The following is a 25161-nucleotide window of genomic DNA, read 5'->3' as shown; positions in this document are numbered from 1 at the left end:
GATCTTGGTTTTTTTACTTCCGGTTCTATTGCTCTTTCATTCGATTTTGAAGGATTCAACTGTAAATTAACTTAATATTGACAAAGACAACACCATATCATATCCACATATTCTTATTCTATATCTCGAAGGACCGTTTCCCTATCTCCCTGGCGTGACGATTTTCGATAGAGGGGTCTGAAGAACGGAGCGTGGTTCAAAATGTGTTCTTTTGTTGCCCGGCAAACTAGAATGTTATCAGCATATATCACAGCAAAGCAAGGTCTTCCCAGTTGAAAACAAATAGAGCCTTACATATCGAGTTCATTTCCTCTAGTTTCGCGTAATTGGTTTCGGGGACCTGAAATATCAGCAAGAAGCGCAGCATAAAGAAGCAGATGAGACCAACCAAGAGGAAAATCAATATTAGTGACAGTAGGTTCATGGCTCTATACGAGAGTCAGTATTTCATGAGACGAGTCACGGGAGAAGGTATCTCACGAGAAGAAGAACAGAAGATTTGCCTTTCCATTAAACGCCATGGTCAACTGAGGCACAAAAAGTACTAAAAGCCCAAGGCCAAGGAAATTAATCATGACACTAAAGCTCATTCCCACCTCTGGAATATATTAGTCCGCGCTGATAATAAACGGGAAAGCAATCAACCTACCGCGCACGCATAGAGGGAAAACCTCTGCACTCAGGGTAAAAGGGATGGGCCCAGCACCAATCGAGTAGAAAAAGACAAAGAATATGATGCTGAATGTTGCTATCAGGTTTACCCGAGTATCATGATCCGCGATTTTGAAGAAGCCGCTGATTGTAACCAGACTCAAGAACATCCCAACAAATGATGTAAGGAGCAATGGTCGGCGCCCACGAGAGTCAATAAGCTTGTACGCTGGCAAAGTGAAAAGAACATTGGCCAGACCAAAACCTTTATGAAAATTAGTTGGAGCCTAGTTAGGATGCTCTCTGATAATAACCTACCAAAATTGTACCATTTAACGGCCGTAGAGGAATTAAACAAGGCGTCGTCGTTGAGAAGCTGGGATGAATAGAATGCTAAAATATTGATCTGTTTGTTTTTTTGGGATCAAGCGTCAGTCAAGTGGACCTGTAGAACGTTAGAGACAGGCGCACGTGGAAAGCTTACACCACATAGTTGTTGCGACGCCATCACAATCAAAGCCACCACGCACGCTCTTCTAGTTCGCGGCTTCGTGGCGAGATACATCATCCGCTTGAAGAAATTTCCTCTTTTCATCCATTTCTGGTAGACGTAACTTTCTTCTCGGTCCGACCACCATGACTGTCCTTCGTGAGGATTCCATACTGTAACGGCCTCCGCCTGAAGCTGAGCATGGATATAGTACAGGTCTCGGGTAGCCTGGATGGGTGTTCCTCGGAGCTCGAGGAGGCTTTTATATGCATCGGCATATCGATTCCTCTGTATCAGAAAACGCGGCGACTCGGGACATATAAATACCAGAAATAGAAGCACGACAGCAGGAATGATTGCGGTCGCGAGCAGCACTCTCCAACTATCCATTACAATAAATGCGCACAAGAAACCAAGAAATATTCCACTCGAAGAAAGTTAGGTGACGACCTGGAAGGAGAGTTCGAACGTACCATGCATCAAAGAGTTGCCACAACATCAAGACTTGACCTCGATGTTTATCAGGTGCTGCTTCAGCAGCAAATATGGGGGCTATTGAAGCTTTTGATCCGATCTATTCAGACGGTAGCATGTCAGATAGTTGGAACTAGAGATGGGATGGAACAGACAATAAACTAGAGAAAATCAACATACCCCAACACCAAGGAGTATTCTGCAGACGTGTAGTGACTCCCATGAATTGCAACGAGCCGTTCCTATGTTACATACCCGAATCAGACCCCAGAAAGGAAGATTTTAAAACAATTAATACCTATCACAAGAGCGACGCAGAAAACAGCTGCAATGAAGAGCGCAGGACGTCTTCCGAATTTTTCTTGGAGCGGATCACTCAACCATGTTCCTCTGTAGCGTTATTTAGAATCGGGTATGCAGTAAGATGTTCAGGTTTTGCTCGTTTCATTTGGACTTGAGAGGCACATACATAAGACTTCCCGAAAGCCAAGGGGCTGCGTTTATGAATCCAATCAAAAGCGGATCATGATCAAGATCGAGGCCGAGATCATCCTGCCAGTTCAAAAGAACGCTTCCATTGATTGTTGATTGCTGCCATCCCCTATCGCAAGGGTCAAAGAATTTCACCAGATTGACTGACATGATGGACATACTGTGTGATTGCCGCACAAGCTGTGGCCATGATAGTAACTAGGAGACCCCTAGTTGACAAGAACGACAGCGAATTCTCCGAGTTCTCCTCATTTATGGTTTGTAACTCCGCAGGGGTGAGCTCGAGCGTGTGATGGCCCCATGGTTGTTTTGCTATCTTCGCGCCCTTGATGAGGGTTTGCAGATCGACAACACTTTCGAGCTTAAGACGGACGTGGAATAGCTCTACCTCGGCCTCTAATTGAGGATATTCCTGATGAACTAGTGGGTTGTCTATTCTGATTGGTCAAATCCATTAGAAGCTGTTTCAATCAACCGGCTTTTGGGTTTCATGTGTTACATTGTTGGGTGACTCGAAGGGAGCGCGTCTGTACTCATCTTGTAGCTTTACAAAAAGCCAATTTTGCAGTGATCCAGAGATCCGGGTCTACAACAGAATAATTTGGGGAAAGAAAGGGTCAGGTCTTCGTGAGACGAGTAAAAGCATTTTCTGTGCCAATGTTTGTTTGAGGGGTCTGTAAGAGCCTCAATTACCCCATGTTCGCCTGGATATTGTGGTGTTAATTCTAACGCTAACACGCACAGAGCACGGGGTGAATTGGAGAGTTAACCTCGTATCATGTTTCAGAGAAGCGAGCCAACCACTGCGACAGTCACCCGCACCTCTTGTCGCAAACTGCGCTAAGCTTGCGCTAGGAAGGAAGATAGAGGCTGAATCATAGAGAGCTGATAATCAAATCCGCAACGGCAAGGCTCGCATATAGCCTTGGTAGTAGTGCGCCCATGCCAAACTTTCCGGGGTATATACCTCTATGGGCATTCCCGGGGCTGCGAAATACCGTTTGCGCGCCTTGTCATGCTAGATGTTAGGAACCATCCCGACCTGAAAACCGTATGAGGATACGCCATCGAAAACCAGGTAATTGTTTTTGTTTACCCCTCACGAGCTGTGCCCGGGTGAAATTATGAGAATAGTATTTACTTTTAATTATGATTATTATTATCCAGAATTCCTAGCGATGCCGACCAGTGCATAACTAGCATCGGTTACGACCGGAGCCTATCAAAGTGCGCCGCGTCATATTGGGAAGCAAACATGCATCAGCAGCACGCGATGTCAGAGCACACGCATGAGGATGTCCGGGAAAGATTAATAATTGGCTGGCCCATCTTCAGCATCACAGCCATAGCGACCTTTGTTGAAATAAATCATGGGTGCTAGGCGCCTGATGACATATACCCTGCGAAATGAAACGATACGTAAATCCTTGGCGTCTTCTCCAGGGAATATACGAAGGGGATGAGACCCCAGATTTAGTGCTGATGTGGAGGCCATCGCCCTTCTTATTCATTCCATAAAATCTCATTCTCCTTGGGTCCTAACGAGCCCACCGTATGCTGAATTGCATGGCCCTTGTTTGCCACAGCGTTGTCTTAAATGTCCTCAAGCCGTGTCCGAACCGGATCAGAATCCACTGTTTCGACCACACTCAGAGAAGGAATAAGCGGGTATATTAGCCGGCAAAAGCTCGAGAGTAGACTTCACGAATTATTCGGACGCGATATCGAAGTTGTGGTGAGCACAATGATGCAGTCCCCATGGAACCTCAGTGCGAAGACTAAATCAGCTATCTCATAGTACTTTTGTGGCCGGATTAGTTTCCAAGCACCGCGGGAGGTGGAAGAGGTAAGCCACCCGTGGCCTGAATGTGATATTGATTATGCCCTTTCACTATGCTTTTTCTAACATCCATTTATCTTAGTAGCATGAGGTAGCGTAAGAGAATCTGTGTCACAATTCCGTTGATCGAGATGGTTGCTTATATTTGACTAAAACAGCGACCTCTGCGAAGATGAACGGGTCAACTGGAGTTGAAATAGCAGATATTTACCAGGTTTCCTGAATACTTGGTCAGAAATCTAGCTCGTTTGCTTTTGATGAACATGTGTCAATCTGCCTTGCGGCCTAGCGGTCATCGTAAATGGGGCACCTCCAGGTGGGATCTCGGGGGCTGCGCCCCGCCTCAGCCCTGCATTTTCTATACCAAGCCGTGTTATCTGGGGCCAATAAGTGTATAGTTTGTGCAAATTAGATAACAGCACACACTACCTAGCCTCCCTAGAGCGACCAACGCCAGCCGCGTGTGACAGAATCGTAAGACCCCTGCATGGCCACTTGGTGAGATTCTCGAGCCTGATGCTACCACATCGCAAATCAACCCCCAGGAATCAAAACAATGCAACCCATCCTAGCCTTTAGAGGCCTGGGAGTGAACCGCCCTAAGTGTTGCCCGACGTAGAAAGGCGGGACAGACCCTAGGATCACCGATAATCCCTTTGGTTGAACCAGCCCAAGGCGTTTTCAATCTAAGCCTGGCTTTAGTTTTTAATATTTAGGTACTTTCAATTCTCTGTTATGCCAATAATTCTATTAACCTTTGCATCATATCTTTTTTGACTCGAAGGGAAAGTTCGCTACAGAAGTCACAGTTACGATGGTCCACAATTCGGCCTATCCCACATTTTGTCTCACTGGCGATCCAGCGAGCATCTCTATTTACGAGAGCGATGGTCGGTCTGGCTCTATTGAGACACTGAATGTGTGCTGACCTTTGTAACTTACAGTTACCGTACAAGATAAACTCATTCCTACTGTTTTCGCAGAGAACAGCCTGTTCCAAAACATATTACAACCACACCACTGCCTAAATTACGAATCATGTAGGATTTTTGTCGTAATTTAGTGTTCCCTAGAGCTTGGCTCAATGTAACTTCCGTCGAACCTAGCTCTATACACTCCAAGTCATCAATCAAGCCGCTCCAAATCTCAAAGGAAGCTCTTCAGGCACTCAAGGACGCATATAGAATTGGCGATGAACTATGGGACTTGACTTCGACATTTGGAGACAAACCCATGAGTGCAGCTGTAGGTGAAGGAGCAATTAAAATTCAGGATGGTGAAAATGGTACTCAAGGTAAGGGTATTTAACATCCCAGGTCTGACACACGTACCAGAAGATATCAACAATAATTTAGATATCTCTTACAGACTCACATTTCCAACACCTGTGGGAATTCGCGATTGGACTTTACGACAAATGGCTGTCTTCCACCATCATGATCCTAATGATCTCCAAAATCTCTGGATCTTCTTTCATGTCGGACAAAATACACCCATGCAGAAGGAACTTGAACAATATGCCTCAATGTCTCCGCAGGGGCTACGTTTGGATCATCCGTGGTTTATACTTCATTCTTCTGCTTTCTCTTCATGCCTGGATAATTGGCGCACTTATGTTAACTGTCTAGGTCATGACGTGGATAGACATGTGAGTATCTGCAATCGTCACTTGTCGGATCCTCTGACATTTATTTTAGACTGATAAATCCCTGGACTTCATCTTGAGAAACATCGATCACTTTTTGACCGCTGGAGGAGACAGCAACTTGACGGCGATTCACAATACGCGTGACCTTCTCCTGCCTACGTCATACAGATTGAGCGTAATATTGGACACTCTCACGAAACTATGTCATTTGAGCAGTGCTCTAGGCTCACGGCATAAAGGCACACACAATGGGTTTCAAAAACTTGTCAAGTGTTTGACATATCATAAAGATCGTTTAGACGGACTTGTTGTTGGGGTGGAAGTATTGAAGGAAAAGGTTAAGGATATCTTAAACATGGTAAGAAGCAATCGCCAGAAAATAGCCACTACCGCCCCTCGCTAATGGCATGTAGACGACATTAGGGTTGGATTTCAGGATGACTAGGCAGATGCTTGACCTCAACAACAGAATGGTTGACTTGAACAACCGCATGCTTAGTGCCAATGAACAACTGCTCCAACTTGGAAACAAAAACTTCGACGAAAATGCAACCGTCAAGGTAGTCACCATCTTGACGCTTATTTATCTACCCGTGAACCTTGTGTCGGTAAGAAGTGAACAGAAGCCCCAAAAGTCACGTCCAGACGCCTAACACCAACATCGGCTTTCAAAAACGAAATCTGTTCTGACCGCTTACTAGTCTATTTTCGGGATGAATTTGATCAAGTTTGACGACGGTACAACCGAGGAACTCAGAATATCGAAGCAATTCTGGATCTTTGTTGTTGCTACAATCATCTTGGCAATCATTACGATCAGCATGTGGTATTTATGGACTCGGAAAGAACAGATTACGAGGCGCAAGTCCCGCCTTCTGGGGCTCGAGACACCGCAGGATGCTGAGGAAGATGCCAAGTGAGGATTGACGAGTTGCGTACGTTTAATAACCGCATGTATATCCCGCTATTTCCTAGTCTTTGTAAGGAAATATAACACACGTACTAAGAAGGTACTTGGGAGGACATTATGGGCTAAAACGCACGCTAGACAAGGCGGGAACACGATTCATTTTGTACGGCCTTAGTAAATTACTATTCTATCAATAATTTAGTAGGGTTTACTATCAGTGCTCTCGTTCAGAAGTGTGGTCACTATCTCACGACCAAACACTTAGACATAGATTAAATTAAACTTATAGAGTAAAACGGGAAGGACCTCGGCAAAACCTAGGGCGACATCGTACCGAACCATGGTAAGATTTTCCGTAGTAGTAACTTGTAACCAATTTAGCCCTGGAGACCTCTGATTGTTCACAGCCCCTAGCTAGTTAACCAAGCAACAAGTCTACATTCGGGTATCAGTGTGTTGTTCCACGACAGCTTCTGCCCGGCAGAAGTTAGACCAGTGGTGTAGAAAAAAGTGATTATTTTGGGTGTCCAAGGAGAGTTTTTGACGGCGGCGTCGCTGCTAGCCAAAAGGTCATTCATTCGACTTGCCTCGCTCCCTAGGATCGACGACATTGAAACCAAACCTACCGTGTTTTCTCCCAGCAGAGACCTATATGGCACCTAGTACTACTTACATTGTCACATTCTAGAAGGATCATCACTTGTCAAAGAAATACGGCGACCATGTGACATGGTGGGATCTGCCGTTGTACTCCTTGTGTTTTTGTCAGTTTTTATTACTGTAGGTCTATATTAGTCCTTTACATTTCACGTCAATTGCGTGCATATAGACAGCGCAAAAACATCAACGTCGATCACAACCCCCTCTCCCCAACCTCACAAACTGCAACACCAAGGGCCCACTCAGATCTCAAGACCTCTGCTGCAGTAATCCTCGACCCTGAGTCGGGATGTAACATCGCATAAACCACATTTCGGCAGCGCTTTTGCATTCCGAAACATTAGATATTTTTCTCATCCTGAACTTCACTAGAAACAGACGATAGAAGTAACTTACATTTTCAAGTACCTGTATAGGACTATAGCCATCTTCCTCCAGCCGACAGGAGAGATAATCAGCAAAGGACTTTTCAGGATTGACTCTATGAGCGCTGTGCCAGAGGAGTTGGCCGGACCGTAGGACCATGTATATTATGCCGCATGCCCATATATCTCCCGCTCTGATATCAAAGACGTCTTGATGTGTATAGCTTTGACGCCGAGAGCCACGGCGACTGGGGAACCTCTCGGGGGGAAGATAAGGGACACTTAAATCCGAGGCTCTTCTCCGAATGCACAGCTTCGGCTTATAGTTAGAAGCCGGAGCTGAGTTAGAGCTGGGTACCGAAGCAGATGAAGTGAGGTTACTGCCATGTGATAGTTGGGCTAGTTCTCGAATTGAATCTTCATCTTCACCAAAACCACCTACCTTTATTGCACCCTGAGCCGTGAGCAGTATATGTTCTGGCCTTATGTCGCCATGGGCAATGTCACGTTCATGTAGAAATGCCACTGCCCGCAGGATTTGAATAGCAAAACAGTTTACCTCTTCGGTGGACAGATTTTCCCTTGGTCTGCCTCTCTGGGAAAGAAAATAGCGCAGGCTGCCGCCAGCACAGTAGGGCATAACAAGGCAGAGGTCCTTTTGCTTATTATAGAGAATGTCGATGATGGGCACAATATTAGGGTGGCACAGTGATTCGGTTTGACTTCCATGTTGAATGGGACTGTCGAGCGGAAATGAGGTGTTTTGGGCGTGACGAAACACTTTGACTGCATAGAGTTCCCTAATTGTACTCGATGTAGAAGCTCGCCTCAGTCTCGCCAGCATATTGCTTTGCGAAGGCTTTGCTGGTGATGTGGTTGGATCAAAACCCGGTACCTTCTTTTCGTATAATTGAACAGTACTGGAGTCGTCGTACTGGAGGACTCTGTTGAATTTTCCATAATCCTCTGCGAACGATGTCTGCGATGCTTCCTCTGCTTTGTCGTTTGTCCCTGTAGTTCGTTGGATCTGATCCGACTCCAAGGAAGTCCCTTGTGGGTCTAGAGAACCTTGACCTGACAAGGATTTTCTCGAATGAGAACGACCCTCAGATTCAGGTGTCAACCATCCCCACCCAGATAAGACGTTGGTTAATCCATCGAGGATGTGAGGCCTTTCGAAATCTCTCGTCTCTGTGCCATCCTCCCTTCTCACGTGGTGATGATGAGATGACAAGGGATGTGCAGGTACTTGGACATGCTCGAAGGGGTGGTGGGGATGGGTATCTTGAGTACTCTCCTTTTGCATTCTCTATTTCTGCGTGCAGTAAATAATGGCTACCCGTTGATTCTGTTTCCACGCCGTGGAAACTATGAAGTCTCCTAGTAGACAAGATTTGATAAAACTAATACATTTAGAAGGGCCATAGTGAGAAGAGCTCCAGGAAGCCCTCGCGAGCTGCTAGCCCCTACGTGATAAATGACGTAGTTATGAATCATCTTACTTTTCTTTTTTAACTTTGGTCCATGGTTAGTCATGGCTTCTTGTACTCCCGAAGGACATATCCATCCCACCAAATCAACTTTTTTCTTGATCTCTCTTTTCTTTTCTATTCATTTTATCGTTTTGAAACGTTGATAAATAATCTATAGCTAGATAAATATCAGGAAGTAAGAATAACTGATAGCGAATGACTGCTAGCTGAAGGTCTCAGGGGAATCTCAATACTTCGATAGAGTAAATTTTCCTCCTTGGTCACAGCGCAGCCTAATGGATGGAAAGTTCCAAGGTTCCCTAGTCGCCGAGAGCACCTCCTGGAAGGAATACCTGTATCGAAACATTCCTTTTGTGATATAGCCGTAGGTACGAGCAAATAGAAGGGCATTCCACTCTACCTCAAAGTTCAATCCACCATATACTGCGTCTTGCTTTGCGGTACCATAGATACAGCAACAAAAGTGCTATAGAGTCCCTTTACCGGAACAATCTTTCGAAAACGCCATTGATACTGCGCGTGAAGATCTTAGTTTGACCTGTTGTGACCTCCCGGATAAGGAGGTCACAACAGGTCAAACACAAAAAAGGTACGAGATCGTAAAGGGCAGAGGCCATATGAACTTCTTGAAGGATGTGAGCTTTGATGAACTCTTGGGCTGCCAGCTAGCGTTTCTGAAGGACGTCATGAATTTCTGAGCCACGTTAGGCCCGTTTGGAAACAAATTATGGAAGTTTGCATAGAAAGAAAATCCACTGACTTGGATATATGAAATGTTTAAATCAGTAAGAAAACAGAAATGGATAAAGTAGATGAGATCGTGCTTGAGGATATGGTGCGGTGTTTCCTGAGGTACGCTGTAGAAATTGTGCACAGTTAGCAACTTCAACACAGGTCACATATTGGTGGGTATGTAGGAACGCTGCCATCAGTAGTCAATTCTGCTCTAATTAGATTCTAATGCACAGAAGGCGCTCTAAACACGTAGGTAGATACGATTGTCCCGAGTCTCTCAAGTGGCTGAGAAATAGCGCTTGGTCTAAGCAGTACGAAGCTGGGTATGATGTCTAACGTTCTTTCTCTCTATTTGGTAGCACCTGTAGATGAAGTCAGTTTTATGTCCGTTTCAAGCGGAGCAAACGAAGAAGAATAAGAAGCGCACTTACCAAGAAGCTTCTTGATATCGCCGTAGATAGCGAACTGGCCCGCGGTGAGGCCACCAACCATGAACAGACGGGTCGGGAGACCAGTGAAAGATCCACGCAGACCAAGCTCCTTACCAATTTTGACCAGCCGAGAGACAGTGCTCTCACCGGGCAGACCCTTGGTCTTGTTGATCTTGGACAGCATGGTATCAGCGGGCTGGGACACGATGGCCGCAGCAAAACCACCAATCAGACCAGATCCCAAGTTCACAGCAGTTGAGGCACCAGCAGACATCTGGGACTTATCAAAGTGGCTCAGGATAGCCTCGGAAACCTTTTCAAAGGCAACGAATTTGGTGATGGTGTAAGGAATCCTATTCGTGGATTAGTTTTCGTCCTTTCCAATCACGTTGCTTTTATACAACTATATATAGTCTATAATTGGATGAACATACTGCTTGAAGAGGATAGGGCCAAAGCCAGAATAGAAGGCGCCAATACCCTCATTCTTCAGAATTTTTCCAAGGCCACCAATCAGGCCATTAGCAAAGCCAGGTGTTGAGACGAGGCGGATACGGGTTGCCTCCAGGGGACACAGGGCAATTGAGGCGAAGAACTCAGCCGAACCAGCAGAGATCATATATACAGCGGTGCGGTTGTTTTTGGCCGCCTCTGCGCCAAGGCTATCAGAAATCTTCTTCTGGAAGAATTCGTATCCTCCGAATTTGAAGGCGCCTTGCATGAAATAGCCCGCAAAGGTCGGGCCGAAGCCCGTCGCGAGAGCGCTGATGCCCTCGTTTTGGATGACCTGACGGAAGCTACCGATCATGCCACGGTTGTAGGTTGCAGGGTCAAGCTGGATCCTAGTCTTGACACTGTGTGGGAAGTTTTTATGTTTTAGTTGATACCGGTGGTGAAGCTGAGCTGACGCGAGAGTCAATTGAGGACACGTACACGTCGACCGGCGTAAAGGCGCCGTGCGTTATAGAGCAGCCCAATGCGCCGGCAAGAGCGAAGCGAGCATAGAGGTCAATGCCCTCTGGTTTGCTCCTAGTGAGCTGCGGGAGGGCAGTAGGGGCGGCCATTGCGATGGTCTTGATAATGAATTTGCGACGCGATCAAGACAAAGGCAATTGGGAAACCTCGGGTATGGAAATTTGGGATAGGTGGATCGGGCGGAAGAGTTTCGGGAGCCCCGTTATATATGGAGCGAAAACGGTGGGTCACATGGTCTGTATATTGATTGTTTTGTGATGTGTGTTGTTATTGGTCATGTACACAAGAGACCTACATTTCTCCTCGGATTTAACGTTTAACTCCATTATCTCCTAATATCTTAGTCGTGTTTTCGCGCTAGTAATGAGCCGGTCATTATTTACTCGCATTACCAAAAATACGCTGCGTGTTGGTTGAAATACATACTTTCTGGTCGAGACGGGGCTCCTAAGGTAATAGGAAATGCACAGATCTACGCTTGATGTCGAGAAGGTCTCTTGCCTAGCCAATCTTTTCACTCCTCCCCTTTACCATTTTTGAACACCAAGTACGTTGATGTTCGATGACAATTCACTGTTTCCTTATGTTGACCAAGATCTGTTGAACCTCGTAAACGGTGAATTGATTACATCTCTGTACTACTTAAGTCGATTTCATTACGGCCATATCAGTCTATTTTTGCTGCGTTTAGAAACGGCAATACACTTAACACTTAATCAAAAGTCCTGATGTTTGTGCACCTCCCTTTCAAACGCCAACCTTCGTTATTTCACCAGTCCCCATAATTTTTCCCTCACATTCAGCGTACTGTAAGTTGAATCTCTGCGTTGATGGCGAACTGAACTTATCTCTACAGTAAACCGTTTTCATCAATTGTATTTATGGCCACATCGGTTTATTTTTCGGTTGCGATCGGGCATAGCAATGCACTTGACCAAAATCCAGCTATTGTACAGACTTTCAATTTTCTACTATGCGCATTCTACTATTGACATGTTTACCCGGGAAGATCGGCCCTTTGTTCACATGTCAAAATAGCCCTAGGTCCTGGCACGTTCAAGACCAACAGCCACACCACACAGTCACTTACCAGCCGCATTTGTGTTCTTCATTCACCATCTCCTTATGTTACAATTAATCACCCTCAAATGGCCACGTTTGATCTGTCGATGTGTGTCGAAAAAATGATGATAAACGTAAACACTCATAAAGAGCATAGTGAAGTTATCAACGCTGCCTACCTAAAGAACGGCCACCGTATTCTGCTTTTTTGCCTAAAGAAATAACCACTATCGCTATATAGCCCCTGCGTCACCCTTTGGTGCCCCGCTGCTTCCACTATTTAGGAATGGCAATCCATTTCCCGAAATATCCATTTAGGGCTGTTTGCTACCGACTCTCTTTGGAGTCTCGTTGCCTTCACCGTTTAGGCGCAACAGTCTACTGTAGCCTCGTCTAAATGCTTCTTTGTTCTCGGTTCAAGTTGAGGTGTCAAAATATGAATTACTATCCCTCGGAATTGAGTAATCGTAGTACTTCCTTGCAACACGGTTTGTGTCGCAGAGAGCGATTTGTGGAAGTGTCGTGTCGCAATCCTATTATATGTATATGATTTCACTTGAGGCTCTCTTTTTGCCTGTTCAACACGAGGGAATCATCTTTTGAGTATAGCTATTGTGCACTCCAGAAGGAGACGCAGCACGAGGTAGCCAAAGAGATTTGCTCCGCTCTCGCTCGTCCCTTCGGTCACGTCAGTCTGGTAGCCAGACTTGCTAATTTGTCGTAGCACACTCTAGACAAGATAGATAGGCACTAACGGCATCCTAGAAGATCTTCAATACAGGGTGCTGAGACGGGTCTTCAACGGCATGGAGTTCAAGTCATCATCTTATTGAGGGTACAATCCATCTTTAAGTTTAATCCAACCGTCTTTATTCTCATAAACGAGACAACATTCGAGCCTGAGTATAATGAGGGCTGTTAGCGTCTGTAGAAGTTTCATACGACCTCATGTTCCAGCTGTCATGGTCTCGAGTACTATCTGCTTTACCGCAAACTGATGGTAACAAGGACTATGGGACATATGAATGTTGCGTTGGCTATAAATACGATTAACTTAGCCCGTCCCTCCGATTAACTAACATGGTCTGTATCCATAGGTTGTTCATTCCTATCGTGACTGATGATTCTGAAAGGTAACACCATTTCTGCTTCTCTAGGTCCCCAGCGGAATGTCGTTAAAAAGCGGTCAAGACCGACTTTGACGCAGTAACAGTCCAAGCAAATTATCCCGCACCTCGCTCTGGCGAAGATCGAACTGCATCCTTCTCCGCTATTATGACACCAAAATCATCACCGATTCCCGAAGTCTGCGTGTTCCCTTGGCCGTGTAGGCTCAACATAATTGCTCTGATGCTGATCGTGAAATAGGAGTTGCTTTGTGTTATTGCGGCGTGGTCCCTTTCGTCACCTAAATTGACACTATCAACGTAGTATTTCCTCTGGTGACGAATAGTTTCAAAGTTACTATGCAAGGCATGTTTGGGCAACTAGCTAAGGTCGCAACCCTCACTAACAACTGCTTATAAGCACCTTGCTGCTCTTCTCATAGTCTCGGACCAAACGAACCCGTTGTTTCTCTCACTGGTCGGTGACTCGCCAATTGTGCGACACCCCACAGGGGTTTGTTGATCATGGAATATACCGTGTGCGACCTCGCTACTGAGCGCACAGAATATCCTAGACATCGGAACCGGCATGGGCAATTCAGGCGATGTAAGTGGGTACCAAATTCCCCCTGTAATCCAAATAATCTCTCTGACCAGACTCAGGGATATTGCCGACATATTTCCGAGCGGCAAGGAATCTTCCTTGTTTCGTAATCTTACCGCTGATACCGCATAGCCAGCGCTCGAGAAGTCGACCTTTTCTACTCCTACCGCCTGGGTACCGCCAAACTGTAATGATGTGCTGCAGGAATGGGCATAAAAAGTAATTTGATCTATATGCGCTATATGACTGGTTTTCTAGTCCTCCGGAGTGGAGTGGGAGACCAAGGGCGAGCTCCCTGAGCCGGACCTGTGGACTCCCGCGGCAGCCCTGGCCGCGCATGCTTGCCACGATGCCGTAAGTCGGTCTGGCGCCGGTTTTCGTGAGCTGCTGCAGCGTGCTGGCTTGGAGTTGACGGAAATTAGGGTGTTCACCAAGTTTGACCAGGCGGTGATCATGGCCAAGAAGCCCACGATGGCCTGGCTGTAGATCGCTCTCGAGATCCAACCATGGCTACCTCCTGGGTGCTCTTGATCCGCGTGGTTTCAGTCTGTCAAACAATAACAGTACAATACTTCGAATTTGATAGCCCCCTTCAGAGGATTCTATATTTTTGTCGGCAGACACCGTAGGGTCGCTGCAGCTTGTACATACGGTGTGTGAAGAGATCATGCGTAAAGGCTTCGGACGAAGCACGAGAAAATCATATTCGTGACCAACCGGCTCATTATTAGTGCGAAAACACGACTGAAACACCGGGAGATAACGGAGTTAAAAGTTGAATCCGAGGAGAAATGTAGGATGTGACAAGATACTTTGTGATGAGATCTTGACACTTTGCGTTCAATTGATAGGACGTGGATTTGTCAGACGTGAGATAGTACGCTTTTCCTCTAACCACAATGGCCTTCTTGTGGTAGCGGGGATGGGATGTAGGTCGGGAATACTAGAGATGAAGTTGCATAATACCCCGAATGAACTACATCTCTTGCAGTGTGGTTTGCCTTCATCGCACTAAGGGACAAATAGATTTTTCAGCTAAGCACCAGTCTAGGAAAACTGAGAGCCACCTACCTTGAGTTTTCTGAGCTTACAATTCCGGCAGCCAATCTCGATCTCCGCGGAGTCCTACGCTCCCGAGCCTCTCTTGGACAAATCGAGGCTATACTTGGTTAATTTTCTAATGCTTTGCGGAGCTTGTGAAGGACTTCCCCTTGGAATAGTTACGATGCCGAAGAGCTCCGTAGCCGGGGGATCCATGGTCACCCCAAGGACGCTTGGTTTCACATTTAAAGGCATACGCTAACTTCCCCGCTAACCCTCCCTCGGATACAGAGGTCTCTGATTGGCAGAGTCCTGCCCTGACCCGCTCCCATCTATAAACAACAGTGCATCGGACCGTCACTACACGATGATAGGTTAATTGTATAAGAAGAAGGTTATTCCTCAGGATCCTAGGAAGGGGGCTAATTTCCATGACATCACAATCATGAAACCTTGACTTAAATACCATAATCTGCTTGCATTATCGAGATATATATAATGTAGTGGTGGAACCCATGACAGTAGCGTATTAGCGGGCTGAGGTATCACAAATGCGTTAGGAAGCTTGTATGCAATCTTCTCCTTCGAGGGCAGCATCCTACCATCATCAATATGACTACAGTTTTTCCACCAGATTCTTCATTCATGATATAGCTTCAAGATCAGTACTTCAGTCGCTTCCTGAGACTACTCTCTACGCCTACGGTGGGCATGGGAGTGGTTGGTTGTCTTCTCTCCATTGATACCGACCCGTCTGCCATATCAGACTGCCATCGAGCCATCCCCATTTCAATAATTAGTAAGCACAGCTTCGAAATTACAGGCATTATTAATGCTTGTATCTCGATGTTCCGAACCCCGAGGACAAAGCCTCTGAATACTGATAGTTATTACAAATACCAAATATATGATCAAGCGATCAATTGGTCAATTGGTCAGGTTAAGCATAAATGGAGAGAGAATTTCCAGCCAAAAAAAAAAATCATCATCATTCAGACTCTCAGTCTCTTTTCTTTCTTTCTATTGCTCCCTATTCTGGCTACCCTGCATTATTTGCACCATTTTCTCATTGAGTTCTGTGATCCTATTGCCCTTATATCATCAAACGTATATGTCCTCCGCCTCCAAAGCTTCTACTTACACAAAACGTCCAAATGGCCACCCACCTCGCCGCCGTCTCCCTAGCCAAAGGCAAACCTTATGAGGTCCAGACCCGCCCAACCCCGAAGCCAGGACCAGACGAGCTCCTCATCGCTGTCAAATCTGTAGCTCTCAACCCGGCAGACGCTTACGTGCGTGATCATGGCCTCTTCATATCCACGTACCCCACCGTCGTTGGCTTCGACTTGTCGGGATTAGTCCTCGAGGTCGGTGACAACGTTCCCATCGGTGTTACCGACAATGGTTCGGGCTCCTCCTTCCGACCGGGCACCCGCGTCGCCGCATACGGCGCCCCTATCTGGACGTCCAGCCACCCAGACTACGGCGCATTTCAGGAGCGGTGTCTCGTTCCCTGGCAGCATGCTGTGCCTCTCCCGGAAGAGGGTATATCTTGGAACCACGCGGCAACCTTGCCCGTAGCCGTTGAGGTACCCCTCTGCGCGTGGGATCTCATGGGGATCCCAGTCCCTGATGGCTTTACTAGTACCGATACCAGCGGAGGGAAGGAAAAGTCTAACAAGGAAAAAAGTGAAGCTCTCCTAATCTGGGGTGCGTCCTCTAGCGTCGGCACCATGGGCGTGCAAACAGCGCGCCTGCTGCGGGAAGATCCCAATTCTTCTTTCGCAGCCGTTTATGCCGCGGCCGGCTCGGCGCATAGGAGCTATGTGCATTCACTAGGTGCGGACCGCGTGTTCGACTACAAAGACTCACAAGTCGTGGATGCCATCGTTTCGGCGGCCAAGGAGGACGGGTTAGTGATCCGGCATTGTTTCCTTGCTACCGGGCAGCTGGCGCTATGTCAATCTGTGCTTAAGAGGTTCCTCGGAGAAAATCAAGAAGAGGAGAAGACAAAGACGACGAAGATCGCGTCGGCACCCCGCCTTCCTCCGGATGCTGAGGTCGTGAGCGGGGTGGAGACAATATCTGTGACGACGTCGTCGATTAAAGAGGAGAGACTGGAGCAGTTCCGATACTGGCTCGGGACGTGGCTAAGGGAGAACCTGGCTAAGGGGGCCATCAGGCCGAGTCCGGAGCCGAGCATCGTGGGGAAGGGTTTGGGGGCTATCAATGCTGGATTGGACAAACTGCTTCAGGGGGTCAGTTGTACGAAGTTAGTTGTTGAGGTTGCGGAGTGAGATTGTCTGGGGTGTTGATACGGGGTTGCAAAGAAGTTAGGAAAATATCCGCGCGGAAGCAGTCTGTCCATTCTGAATCATTTATATCAAATGCGACCTACCATTTTCAAACAACTGTAATTTGAGGCACTCGAAAATGGGCAAAACGAGGTAAAAGGAAAATTGCTTAAGTAGGGCGAAAATAATGCATGAAATGGTACACTGGCTTCGTGGTAGAGCCTGTCTAATACTTACTTTATCAATGTTATAAGTATTATAGCACCTTTTGTATGAGTTTCTATACTTGCTACGCGTTCTGTACTACCAAATATGAATGATAAAAAATATATTGTGACACGACATAGTGTATATGAATCAAAGGTGTTGAGATATAAGAAATAAAGCAAAGGAAAACAGTAACAAAATGCTAAGAAATGATCAATAATACCAGCTATCACGAGCACTTAGCTGTCTTCGTGACAGTAGCGGTACTGATTGAAGTAGCCTTCACAACCTCGGTGGAAGTGGAGGTCGCTCGGTTAGTGATTGTGATAGATGGTTTGTTAGACACAGTCGAAGTCTTAATGATCCTACTAGTGGAAGTAGGCAAAGTGATAGTGCTCTTAATAGTCGTAGTCTTAGTGACGGAGGTGGTGGAGGTAGGAATCTTAAGAGTGCTCTTGACGGTGGTTGACTTAACACTGACCGTTGTGTATGTTGAGCCGGGAAGAATGACAGTCGAAGTCTTCCAGAATAGCGAGATAATGGTGTCTGTGACTGTGAATGCCTCGAGGGTTGTTGTCTTTCCAACTGAGGTTGTGTCTGTAATAGTCACGATTGAAGTTTGCGCCGGGATTGTGGTCACTAAGCTCTTTGTTGCGAGGCATGTGATCGTGCCTATGATAGTGGAAGCCTTAATAGAAGTTGGTTATAATGTCGGTACTGTAGTCGGTTATAGCCAGGATCGTTATGATTACAGTCTTTATCACATAGCTGATATCTACGAATATAGTGGTTTCCTTGGTGCTGATGGTTGTTATTCCTCTAATTCTAACGGTGATTGTAACAATTGACGTAGACTTAACAGCTTTGCCACTGATTGTCTGAAGGCTTGTGGTCGTTTCTACCTCTACAGTTGTCACTATTGACACCGCAGCCGTGACTGTGTGAGCTACGGTGAGAGTGCCCTTTAGAGTGCTTGTGGTATCCTTACCAGCGACGGAAACGATGGCTAGTGTAGTAGACTTGGCGGTCAAAGTAACAGTCTTGGCATCTGGAGTCACTGTGCTGCCGACATCGATAGTCACGAGCGATGCCTTGGTCGAGGTAGTAGGTGGCTCAGTCACGGTCCCCGCGGTGGTGAGTCCCGGCGATATTTAGAAGGCCATCGATCCTCCCATATGCATGGAGGGAGGTATCCACTATCCGTGCCATTGCTTTGTATGTGAAGTCGCATTGAGCGTAACGAAACTGTGCGCGTTCAGTAAGTGACATCGGTGAGGGAGAGAAATCCAACCCGGAGACTGAGGCATATTCGTCAAGGGACGTTGACGAGGTTGCGAGGCTGGTTCCAGGCGCACTACCTGTGGCTATCAGAACCTGTGAATGGCGTGATTAGCCACGGTCCTTTTAGACTATGCTTCCCTGCGGGTCTTGACGCGCATGATCTTGGAGCATGTAAGTACCGGGAAGACATTGCAAACGTTGAAGACAGATTAATCAAGTCACGGTAACTGCGGATGTTAAACGAGACTATCATGCAAACTTTTATCCTCCACATTATTACTTACTTAGGCCAAGAAAGGGCTACAATGACGGTCTCTAGACCCATCCTCGCCAAGTGGAATTAAGCTCAATGGAGATAACGTCAATAGCATACGGACTTTTGTCTATAGCAAGGCACTAAGCCAACAGATGTGATGGCTTCTGGTTTATCCATTTGGGGTTACGTGGGTGCCCAGACATTGCATGCTTTTATGGAATATGTTGAGAATGACAGCCAAACATGTAAAGGATACAAGAGGTGAGACGATACCTAACCAAGAAATGTAAATCAGAATAACGAGTTACCTAGTCTCCGGGCTAGTGGTTCAGAGAAAAGACAAGGACCCAGCTTGGTTGCAAAGTGTCGCTATTTTGTCTGCTCTATACAGATCCTGCTGCCGGGCGCTACCACCCGGCAAGTATCGAAAGCCTGGAGAGAGTCTTTCACTTTGTAGCTCAGGAGTAGCAGACCATTCATGCAGATGACAGATTCCATAATGGCAATGGAATTGATCGTTGACAGTGACCGTTAATTCGAGGAGTTAACACATACAAACCTCATCGAATGAACGCTGTAAGGTTTGTGCCACAGGCTTTCTTGTGCAACAGCGCTTAACGTATAAACAACGTACACATGCATGTATTTAATTATTTCATTGTCCTGTGAGAAGAGGGAAGCCCAGTTTGCCATGTAAGGGCCCTCGAACGTCTACTGTGTAGATAGATCGTTTCGTATGCAGATTGGTGTCCTTTTGATTTAATACCTCTCCGCCATCGAAGGTTCCCGCCCTTAGAAATCGATTCCAGAAACTCATTTTCCCTTCATGGTATGTATGTCCAATAAGTGATACTGCCAAATTTATACTGCTTGACATATTCAATTCGAGGTGCTCGTCGCATGCAATATCCCGCGGTTTTTTTTTTCACAGCTCAACAAATACGAGCTCCGCAAAGAAGGGTTATCACCAAGCCAGTTAAAACAAATCAAATTATATCACGACAGATCAAGCCTGATCTTCGTGGCAGACTAGGTCATCTTCGTCCTTGAGATGGCTCACGCACGTCTCTTTCGGGACCTGTATTGGGTCATTCGCGTCCTCGCAGACATTACTCGAACTAGGGACTGCGCAGAATGGATGAGAGATATTAGAACGTTCTGGGTGCTTGGTACCGGTGCTCTGCTGGGAGATCTCCGATGATTTGTGTGCAGAATTGAGAGCAAAATCTCCGGAATCGAAGTATGTTCGATGCTACTTTGATTGTTAGACGTAAGCGATCATGTTTGTCGTTGTGGGCCTCAAACTTTTGATTCCTCGGAAAAAAGCTTTTCTCTCAGAGGGACAACACCATACCGACTCTCGATCTGAAATTTTCCATCAGTGAGGAGCTTGAGAACAAAGCAACGGTATTGCTTTGGGAAATGGGCTGATTCGTTACTTTGCTTTTTGCCAGTTTCTTTTGTTGCTCCGACATTTCGCAGTGAAGAGCATATGTAAAATTAATAGAAAAGAGTGCTAGTGTCTCTTGTTAAAAAGTCCTCCTCCACCATAAACAATTCATGACCTCATGCCGCCATCTGTGTGACTCATCCTTTGGATTCATTACATTTTGAGCGAAGTTGTGGCGAAATAAATAGTATTCCGTGGCTTTGGGTAGGCACTCACCCAGGTTTTGTTTTGACATGTGTCACCTGCTCTATATTGTGGCGTTTGACATTTACGAATGCTGCTTTCTTTTTCGGCTTATAGAATCTTTGTAATGGGTCTCACATTGAAATCACAATTCAAAAAATAGCCAAGTCCTATCAAATAGTGGAGCATCCAAAATTTGAGGAATACAAAAAAATCCGGTTGGGCGGAGTCGAACCGCCGACTTCAAGATGAATGTTATCAATTACAGTCTTGCGCTCTAAACCAACTGAACTACAACCGGCTGTGATTGGCCAATTTTATCCCAGCAAATTAATTGTTCGCAGTCGATAGTTGAGTTGGAAAGAAGACGTCTTCTGCCTACGGCTATGGTTTTGACTCCTTCCACTAGTGAAATAGATGATTAGCGTTACTTCCAGGGAAGCCAATTAGTTCAAATTTTTCGTTATTGGCCGGTGATACATTACCGCCAACAATCATCCATCCATGACTATATATTTCAGACATAGTTGTCGTTGACAAGAACATATCGGTACCTTGCTAAACCATTCTCCAATTCCAAATAGCTTGATTTGCATTATCCAATGGCCGTTCCTCCACCCAACGTTTCACATAAGTACCACGCTCCGTTCCAGTGGCGAAAGCCCGAAAAGCGTCCTTCGGCTCTTCTTCGTGACACTATTATTATGATTTTGTGTCCGTGTCCCAAGCGTACCCATAGCTTTCCCCCTGTCGGTAGAGTCTGACAAGGAGACATTAAAAGAGGGTAGAGAATACGGTTCTTGCTAAGGGGCGTCCAAGTTTTGGCCTTTGAATCTTCTCTAGAATGAGCGTATTTGACGGCAATCGTAAGTATGCGATTGCTCAATATAAACGATGCCTATAATTTGGCTTCATTAGGCTCATTTCGCGTCAGCAGCTTGCATCAAGTGGGTCTGAGATCCGATTCAGCACCAAACATATTTCCTGTTGCCTGTACCTACGATCATGCTGCGGTACCCTCGTTTGTCAGCACTCAACATTTTTAAGCAGTATTAAGGTCCATGTTCTACTACATTTCTAGACTAGATACTGTCAGCATCTCGCAGCCGACTCTTCCCCAATGTCATAAGAAGATTCCGTAATCCGACTGTCGCCAATGCCACAACAGGCAGGTGTTCGTGCCCCCGAAGATGACTGGACTGGGCTCACCAATCCGACAGAACGGAGGAAATTTCAGAACCGCATGAACAGCGGAACCATTATAGATAAAAGAAAAAGAAAAGAAAAGAAAGGAAGAACATTTCATTCATTCATCATATAGTTATGAGAAATTGGCAGATGAGAGATGTAACCATGGCTCAATCCACAAGTCTGCTGTTTCAGCATCTGGCGCGTAAAGCGGAGAGAAGTCCAGAGGCATATCTAGTGGAAAGTTGGTTCCGAGTACCACAGACGATTGCCCACCCAAAATAGAGTTGTATTGAATTGCCTATTGAGAAAGCTCGTTAGTGAAATGTTTCAAGAGATCAAAGATAGCGATATACACACCATTTGTTCCATTTCCAGTGTCTCCGAACTTGTTCCAAATGTAGCTTGTTGGGTCTCCTGATTGGACAACGAATGTAGAATCCTACGATCCTGCAGTTAGAAAATCATTTCATGCACTAAGATTTCCGTACGTACCCAGGCGCTTCTGAAGGATCGCTTGAAACGATTCTGTTTAGAATAGTTCGCAGTTTGTGGCTGGGATGAGTTTCAAACTCATGGTCGTCGCAGACCAAGAGATTGGAAAGATCCTCGAATAGTCGCAGAAATGGTGCAACTGCGGGTAGCACTCTCGTGTAAACAGCCAATGCACTTAAACAAGCACTAATTGCCTGGTGAGCGCGCCTTGGTGTCAAAGCTGTCGGTTTTATCGCCAAGCATTGCAGCAAGGTAACGCCACAATAAAAGCAATGATAAACAGTGACACGGTCGGGAGGTGTGTGAGGATTCAGGCTTAGTATTTTTGCATCCTGGCGAGGAATCAGCGAAAGCCTTTAAAATAGGATAGGCCACTTACTTGGCACGCATCAACAGCAAATTCTACACACAAGCCTATTAGATCCGGGTCAATGACATTCGCCATTAGAATAGGACGTATCAAGAGGAGAACCGCCTGTGTATATGTCGCTTGCACCCGATCAGGGGTTTGTTGAGGAAATGGCCTTGAATCTTGCTTTGGGGGTGCTTGCTGTTTCCAGTGATCTAATTCGCAAAGCAGAGCTTGGACTTCGACTAACGAAGGAACTTGAGCGTGGGGTCCCGTAAATCGTGTTCTAAGCCTTGTCAATCCCGCCCAAGACAAGTCCAGTAGTAGACTTACAGTATTTTAGACCTTATACGGTAGACATGTAGATGGTGTAGAGCCGCAGTCATCTGGTATAGTTGTTAGGCTGCATGGTCCAGTATCTTGTTGGCATAATGCGAAGGATACAGTACCGTCGTGATTGTCCCTTCTTCATAACGGGAGTCTCCAGCAGCTTGTCTCATCTGAAGCTCTCGAATCCTTTGTTGATCGATGCAAGTGTCGTCGATGTCAACAGGTGTCTGATACATAGTCAGTAACTATTGTATTGTCTCGAAATCCGGATAAAATACCTCGGCATCAATATCTGAGTCACTGATTCCAAATGGTAGTTTGGTTAAAATAGAGAGCGATCTAAGAAGATGTTCGTTAAAACCGTCGAGAGTACAAAATAGAATTTGAAGAGAGGGCGCACGAACCGGTCAAAGCAATATGCACACCAAAAGAATCGTTTTCGAAGTTCGATTTTGTATGGATCCAACTTTTGTGCCTCTGGGGAACTCGCAATTTTCCTATGATATCTGAGTTTGACACACAAACGCAAAGAAAGCCCGACAATGTGCCTATTCACCTCATAAGCAGGTCTAAATTTCGAACATGATATGATATCATATGACATACCAGATAGGAGACTCTGTTGGGGCTCGAAAATAGTACTGCACTAGACAAAGCAGAGCCTGCACAGTTGATAAGTCCTGTAGAGCCATGACAGCGGGGAGGTAAATTCGAGCGCGAGCAAAATATGCCTAGGAAGGTCAGATACAGATTCTTAGACGTGGATTGCTGGGAACTTGCATCCGTTGCATTCTCTGGGTCTGGAATCAAGCGAGCTCCAATAGCGTAAATTATCCAAATGAAAAATGCCCCTATCAGATTCAGAGTCAACTTGAGCAACTCCAGCTTCGGGTTTGTAACTTGCCGGTCTGGGATTTGACTGGGGCTTGGGTAGAAATGTAGGCGATCTGGTCCCGATGTTCGTGCCATTCACGCAACTGAATCCAGTCCACGATACAATACCTTGCTTGTGTATAGAAATAAGCTGCATCCACCAGTTTTCTCGCTCCGCTGCTAGAAGGAAGCGCAGGGAGCGCGTCTTCTTCGAACCCTGGAACGAAAGCACGTCCATACACCATTTCCATAATCGTAATCTCGGGCCTCGATACCTGTTTAGCCGTCAGTGAGGCTCCTCCACAAATAATTGTAGCTGATTAAGCTGAGTAAATTACGTTGTTTGGCAAAAAGCTCTCTTGTCCAGAAAGCTGGGTTGCTTGGGTGATTCTTTCGACGGTCTCCCCATTTCGTTCAGGAACCTGGGGCTCAGAACAAGTCGTCTCAGGAGTAAGCCCTGCCTCTGGCTGTTGTAATTTACTTTCGCGGAGTTGACTTTCCAGCGATTGGATACGTGCTTCTAAGGTTGCAACGTATCTGTAGGAGACAAATTAGTAGTGTACAGATATGAAGGAGAGATACAGGGCTGAGTCTTACGCATCATTCCTCAGAACACCATCTGGAGGGACATCAAAAAAGCATTCTGTGGCACATGTTAGCTAGGGCTCAGCTAGCGAGAGATTTTATATGTTACCAGTTGACGCTCTTGAACAAGCAACGCATTTCCTATAAAAATCTTAGTAAACGCATGGAACTGGGAGAAAACGTAACTGTACTGACCTCTGGCTATTCTCGCTGTTGTAATGGCATTTTATCTTCCTTCGTTTACAGTACCGGCCTTAGTTTGGCGAATTAGTGAGCATGCCTGGTGCCTCGGTGAATGGTGGATACCCACAAGCATTAGTGCTTCGCCGGTGGGTACCAGCGTTGATCCGCCTCGGACTGGCTTTCCGGGCTGAGATTGACTGCTCCATGAAGTTTGATTTTTCCAAGTTTTTTTGTAACTATCGAATGGGCTCATGAAGCTCCACTGGAGTGGAATTCAAATATGAAACCAATAGGAAAAGGGGCTGAAATGTGGAGACCCTCAGGAGGATCAGCTGCCAAGACTCGGAGGTAAACGGCTAGTCAAAAGAAATTCTGCAAAGAATGCCAGCCTGAAGATACGCCAGTCAGATGCCCCTGGGTGAAAGAGCTAGGAAAGAAAGCGAAGAAGCGAAGAGAGGGATTGAAAGATGCACACTAGCGTTGTCTTGGCCCGAGAGATACGAGATATGA

The 25161-nt window shown here is 46.1% G+C and overlaps 8 protein-coding genes across 8 annotated transcripts; 3 read left to right on the top strand and 5 right to left on the bottom strand.

The window, feature by feature from the left end:
- Positions 1-113: 113 nt before the first annotated feature.
- Positions 114-2537, bottom strand: N7446_000637 (Major facilitator superfamily domain general substrate transporter; the record flags this gene model as incomplete). Its single annotated transcript, XM_058509404.1, has 11 exons — positions 114-226; positions 295-428; positions 481-598; positions 650-916; positions 970-1057; positions 1136-1568; positions 1615-1715; positions 1796-1857; positions 1914-2005; positions 2085-2216; positions 2269-2537. Coding segments are annotated over 11 exons (1809 nt in total), but the record flags the coding sequence as incomplete, so codon positions are not given.
- A 2224-nt stretch (positions 2538-4761) lies between these two features.
- N7446_000636 (uncharacterized protein) lies at positions 4762-6515 on the top strand (the record flags this gene model as incomplete). The annotated part of the gene is made up of 7 exons (XM_058509403.1): positions 4762-4866; positions 4938-4987; positions 5021-5241; positions 5264-5595; positions 5645-5953; positions 6009-6203; positions 6297-6515. 7 exons carry the CDS (start codon positions 4762-4764, stop codon positions 6513-6515), a joined length of 1431 nt encoding a protein of 476 aa, XP_058378382.1.
- Positions 6516-10106: 3591 nt separating this feature from the next.
- On the bottom strand, positions 10107-11253 carry N7446_000635 (uncharacterized protein; the record flags this gene model as incomplete). Its single annotated transcript, XM_058509402.1, has 4 exons — positions 10107-10120; positions 10190-10542; positions 10624-11043; positions 11123-11253. 4 exons carry the CDS (start codon positions 11251-11253, stop codon positions 10107-10109), a joined length of 918 nt encoding a protein of 305 aa, XP_058378381.1.
- A 2668-nt stretch (positions 11254-13921) lies between these two features.
- On the top strand, positions 13922-14422 carry N7446_000634 (S-adenosyl-L-methionine-dependent methyltransferase; the record flags this gene model as incomplete). Its single annotated transcript, XM_058509401.1, has 2 exons — positions 13922-13939; positions 14195-14422. The coding sequence occupies 2 exons, from the start codon at positions 13922-13924 to the stop codon at positions 14420-14422; spliced, it is 246 nt and encodes an 81-aa protein (XP_058378380.1).
- Positions 14423-16131: 1709 nt separating this feature from the next.
- N7446_000633 (zinc-binding alcohol dehydrogenase family protein) lies at positions 16132-17274 on the top strand (the record flags this gene model as incomplete). Its single annotated transcript, XM_058509400.1, has 1 exon — positions 16132-17274. One exon carries the CDS (start codon positions 16132-16134, stop codon positions 17272-17274), a length of 1143 nt encoding a protein of 380 aa, XP_058378379.1.
- A 433-nt stretch (positions 17275-17707) lies between these two features.
- Positions 17708-18140, bottom strand: N7446_000632 (uncharacterized protein; the record flags this gene model as incomplete). The annotated part of the gene is given in 2 exon segments (XM_058509399.1): positions 17708-18075; positions 18089-18140. The coding sequence occupies 2 exon segments, from the start codon at positions 18138-18140 to the stop codon at positions 17708-17710; spliced, it is 420 nt and encodes a 139-aa protein (XP_058378378.1).
- A 1881-nt stretch (positions 18141-20021) lies between these two features.
- On the bottom strand, positions 20022-20490 carry N7446_000631 (camp-regulated phosphoprotein family protein Igo1; the record flags this gene model as incomplete). Its single annotated transcript, XM_058509398.1, has 3 exons — positions 20022-20267; positions 20321-20380; positions 20455-20490. The coding sequence occupies 3 exons, from the start codon at positions 20488-20490 to the stop codon at positions 20022-20024; spliced, it is 342 nt and encodes a 113-aa protein (XP_058378377.1).
- A 1479-nt stretch (positions 20491-21969) lies between these two features.
- Positions 21970-24857, bottom strand: N7446_000630 (uncharacterized protein; the record flags this gene model as incomplete). The annotated part of the gene is made up of 16 exons (XM_058509397.1): positions 21970-22137; positions 22197-22278; positions 22332-22663; positions 22711-22966; positions 23014-23066; positions 23130-23237; positions 23289-23349; positions 23415-23558; positions 23617-23741; positions 23791-23957; positions 24008-24158; positions 24222-24420; positions 24481-24526; positions 24578-24609; positions 24664-24721; positions 24779-24857. 16 exons carry the CDS (start codon positions 24855-24857, stop codon positions 21970-21972), a joined length of 2061 nt encoding a protein of 686 aa, XP_058378376.1.
- Between the last annotated feature and the right edge of the window lie 304 nt (positions 24858-25161).

The sequence above is a fragment of the Penicillium canescens genome (assembly GCF_028828765.1).
Source record: "Penicillium canescens strain IBT 15451 chromosome Unknown utg000001l_segment0_segment0, whole genome shotgun sequence".
In the NCBI taxonomy this organism is placed as follows: domain Eukaryota; kingdom Fungi; phylum Ascomycota; class Eurotiomycetes; order Eurotiales; family Aspergillaceae; genus Penicillium; species Penicillium canescens.
The sequence above is the reverse complement of the archived record's forward strand: the minus strand, read 5'-3'. Positions and strand labels throughout refer to the sequence as shown.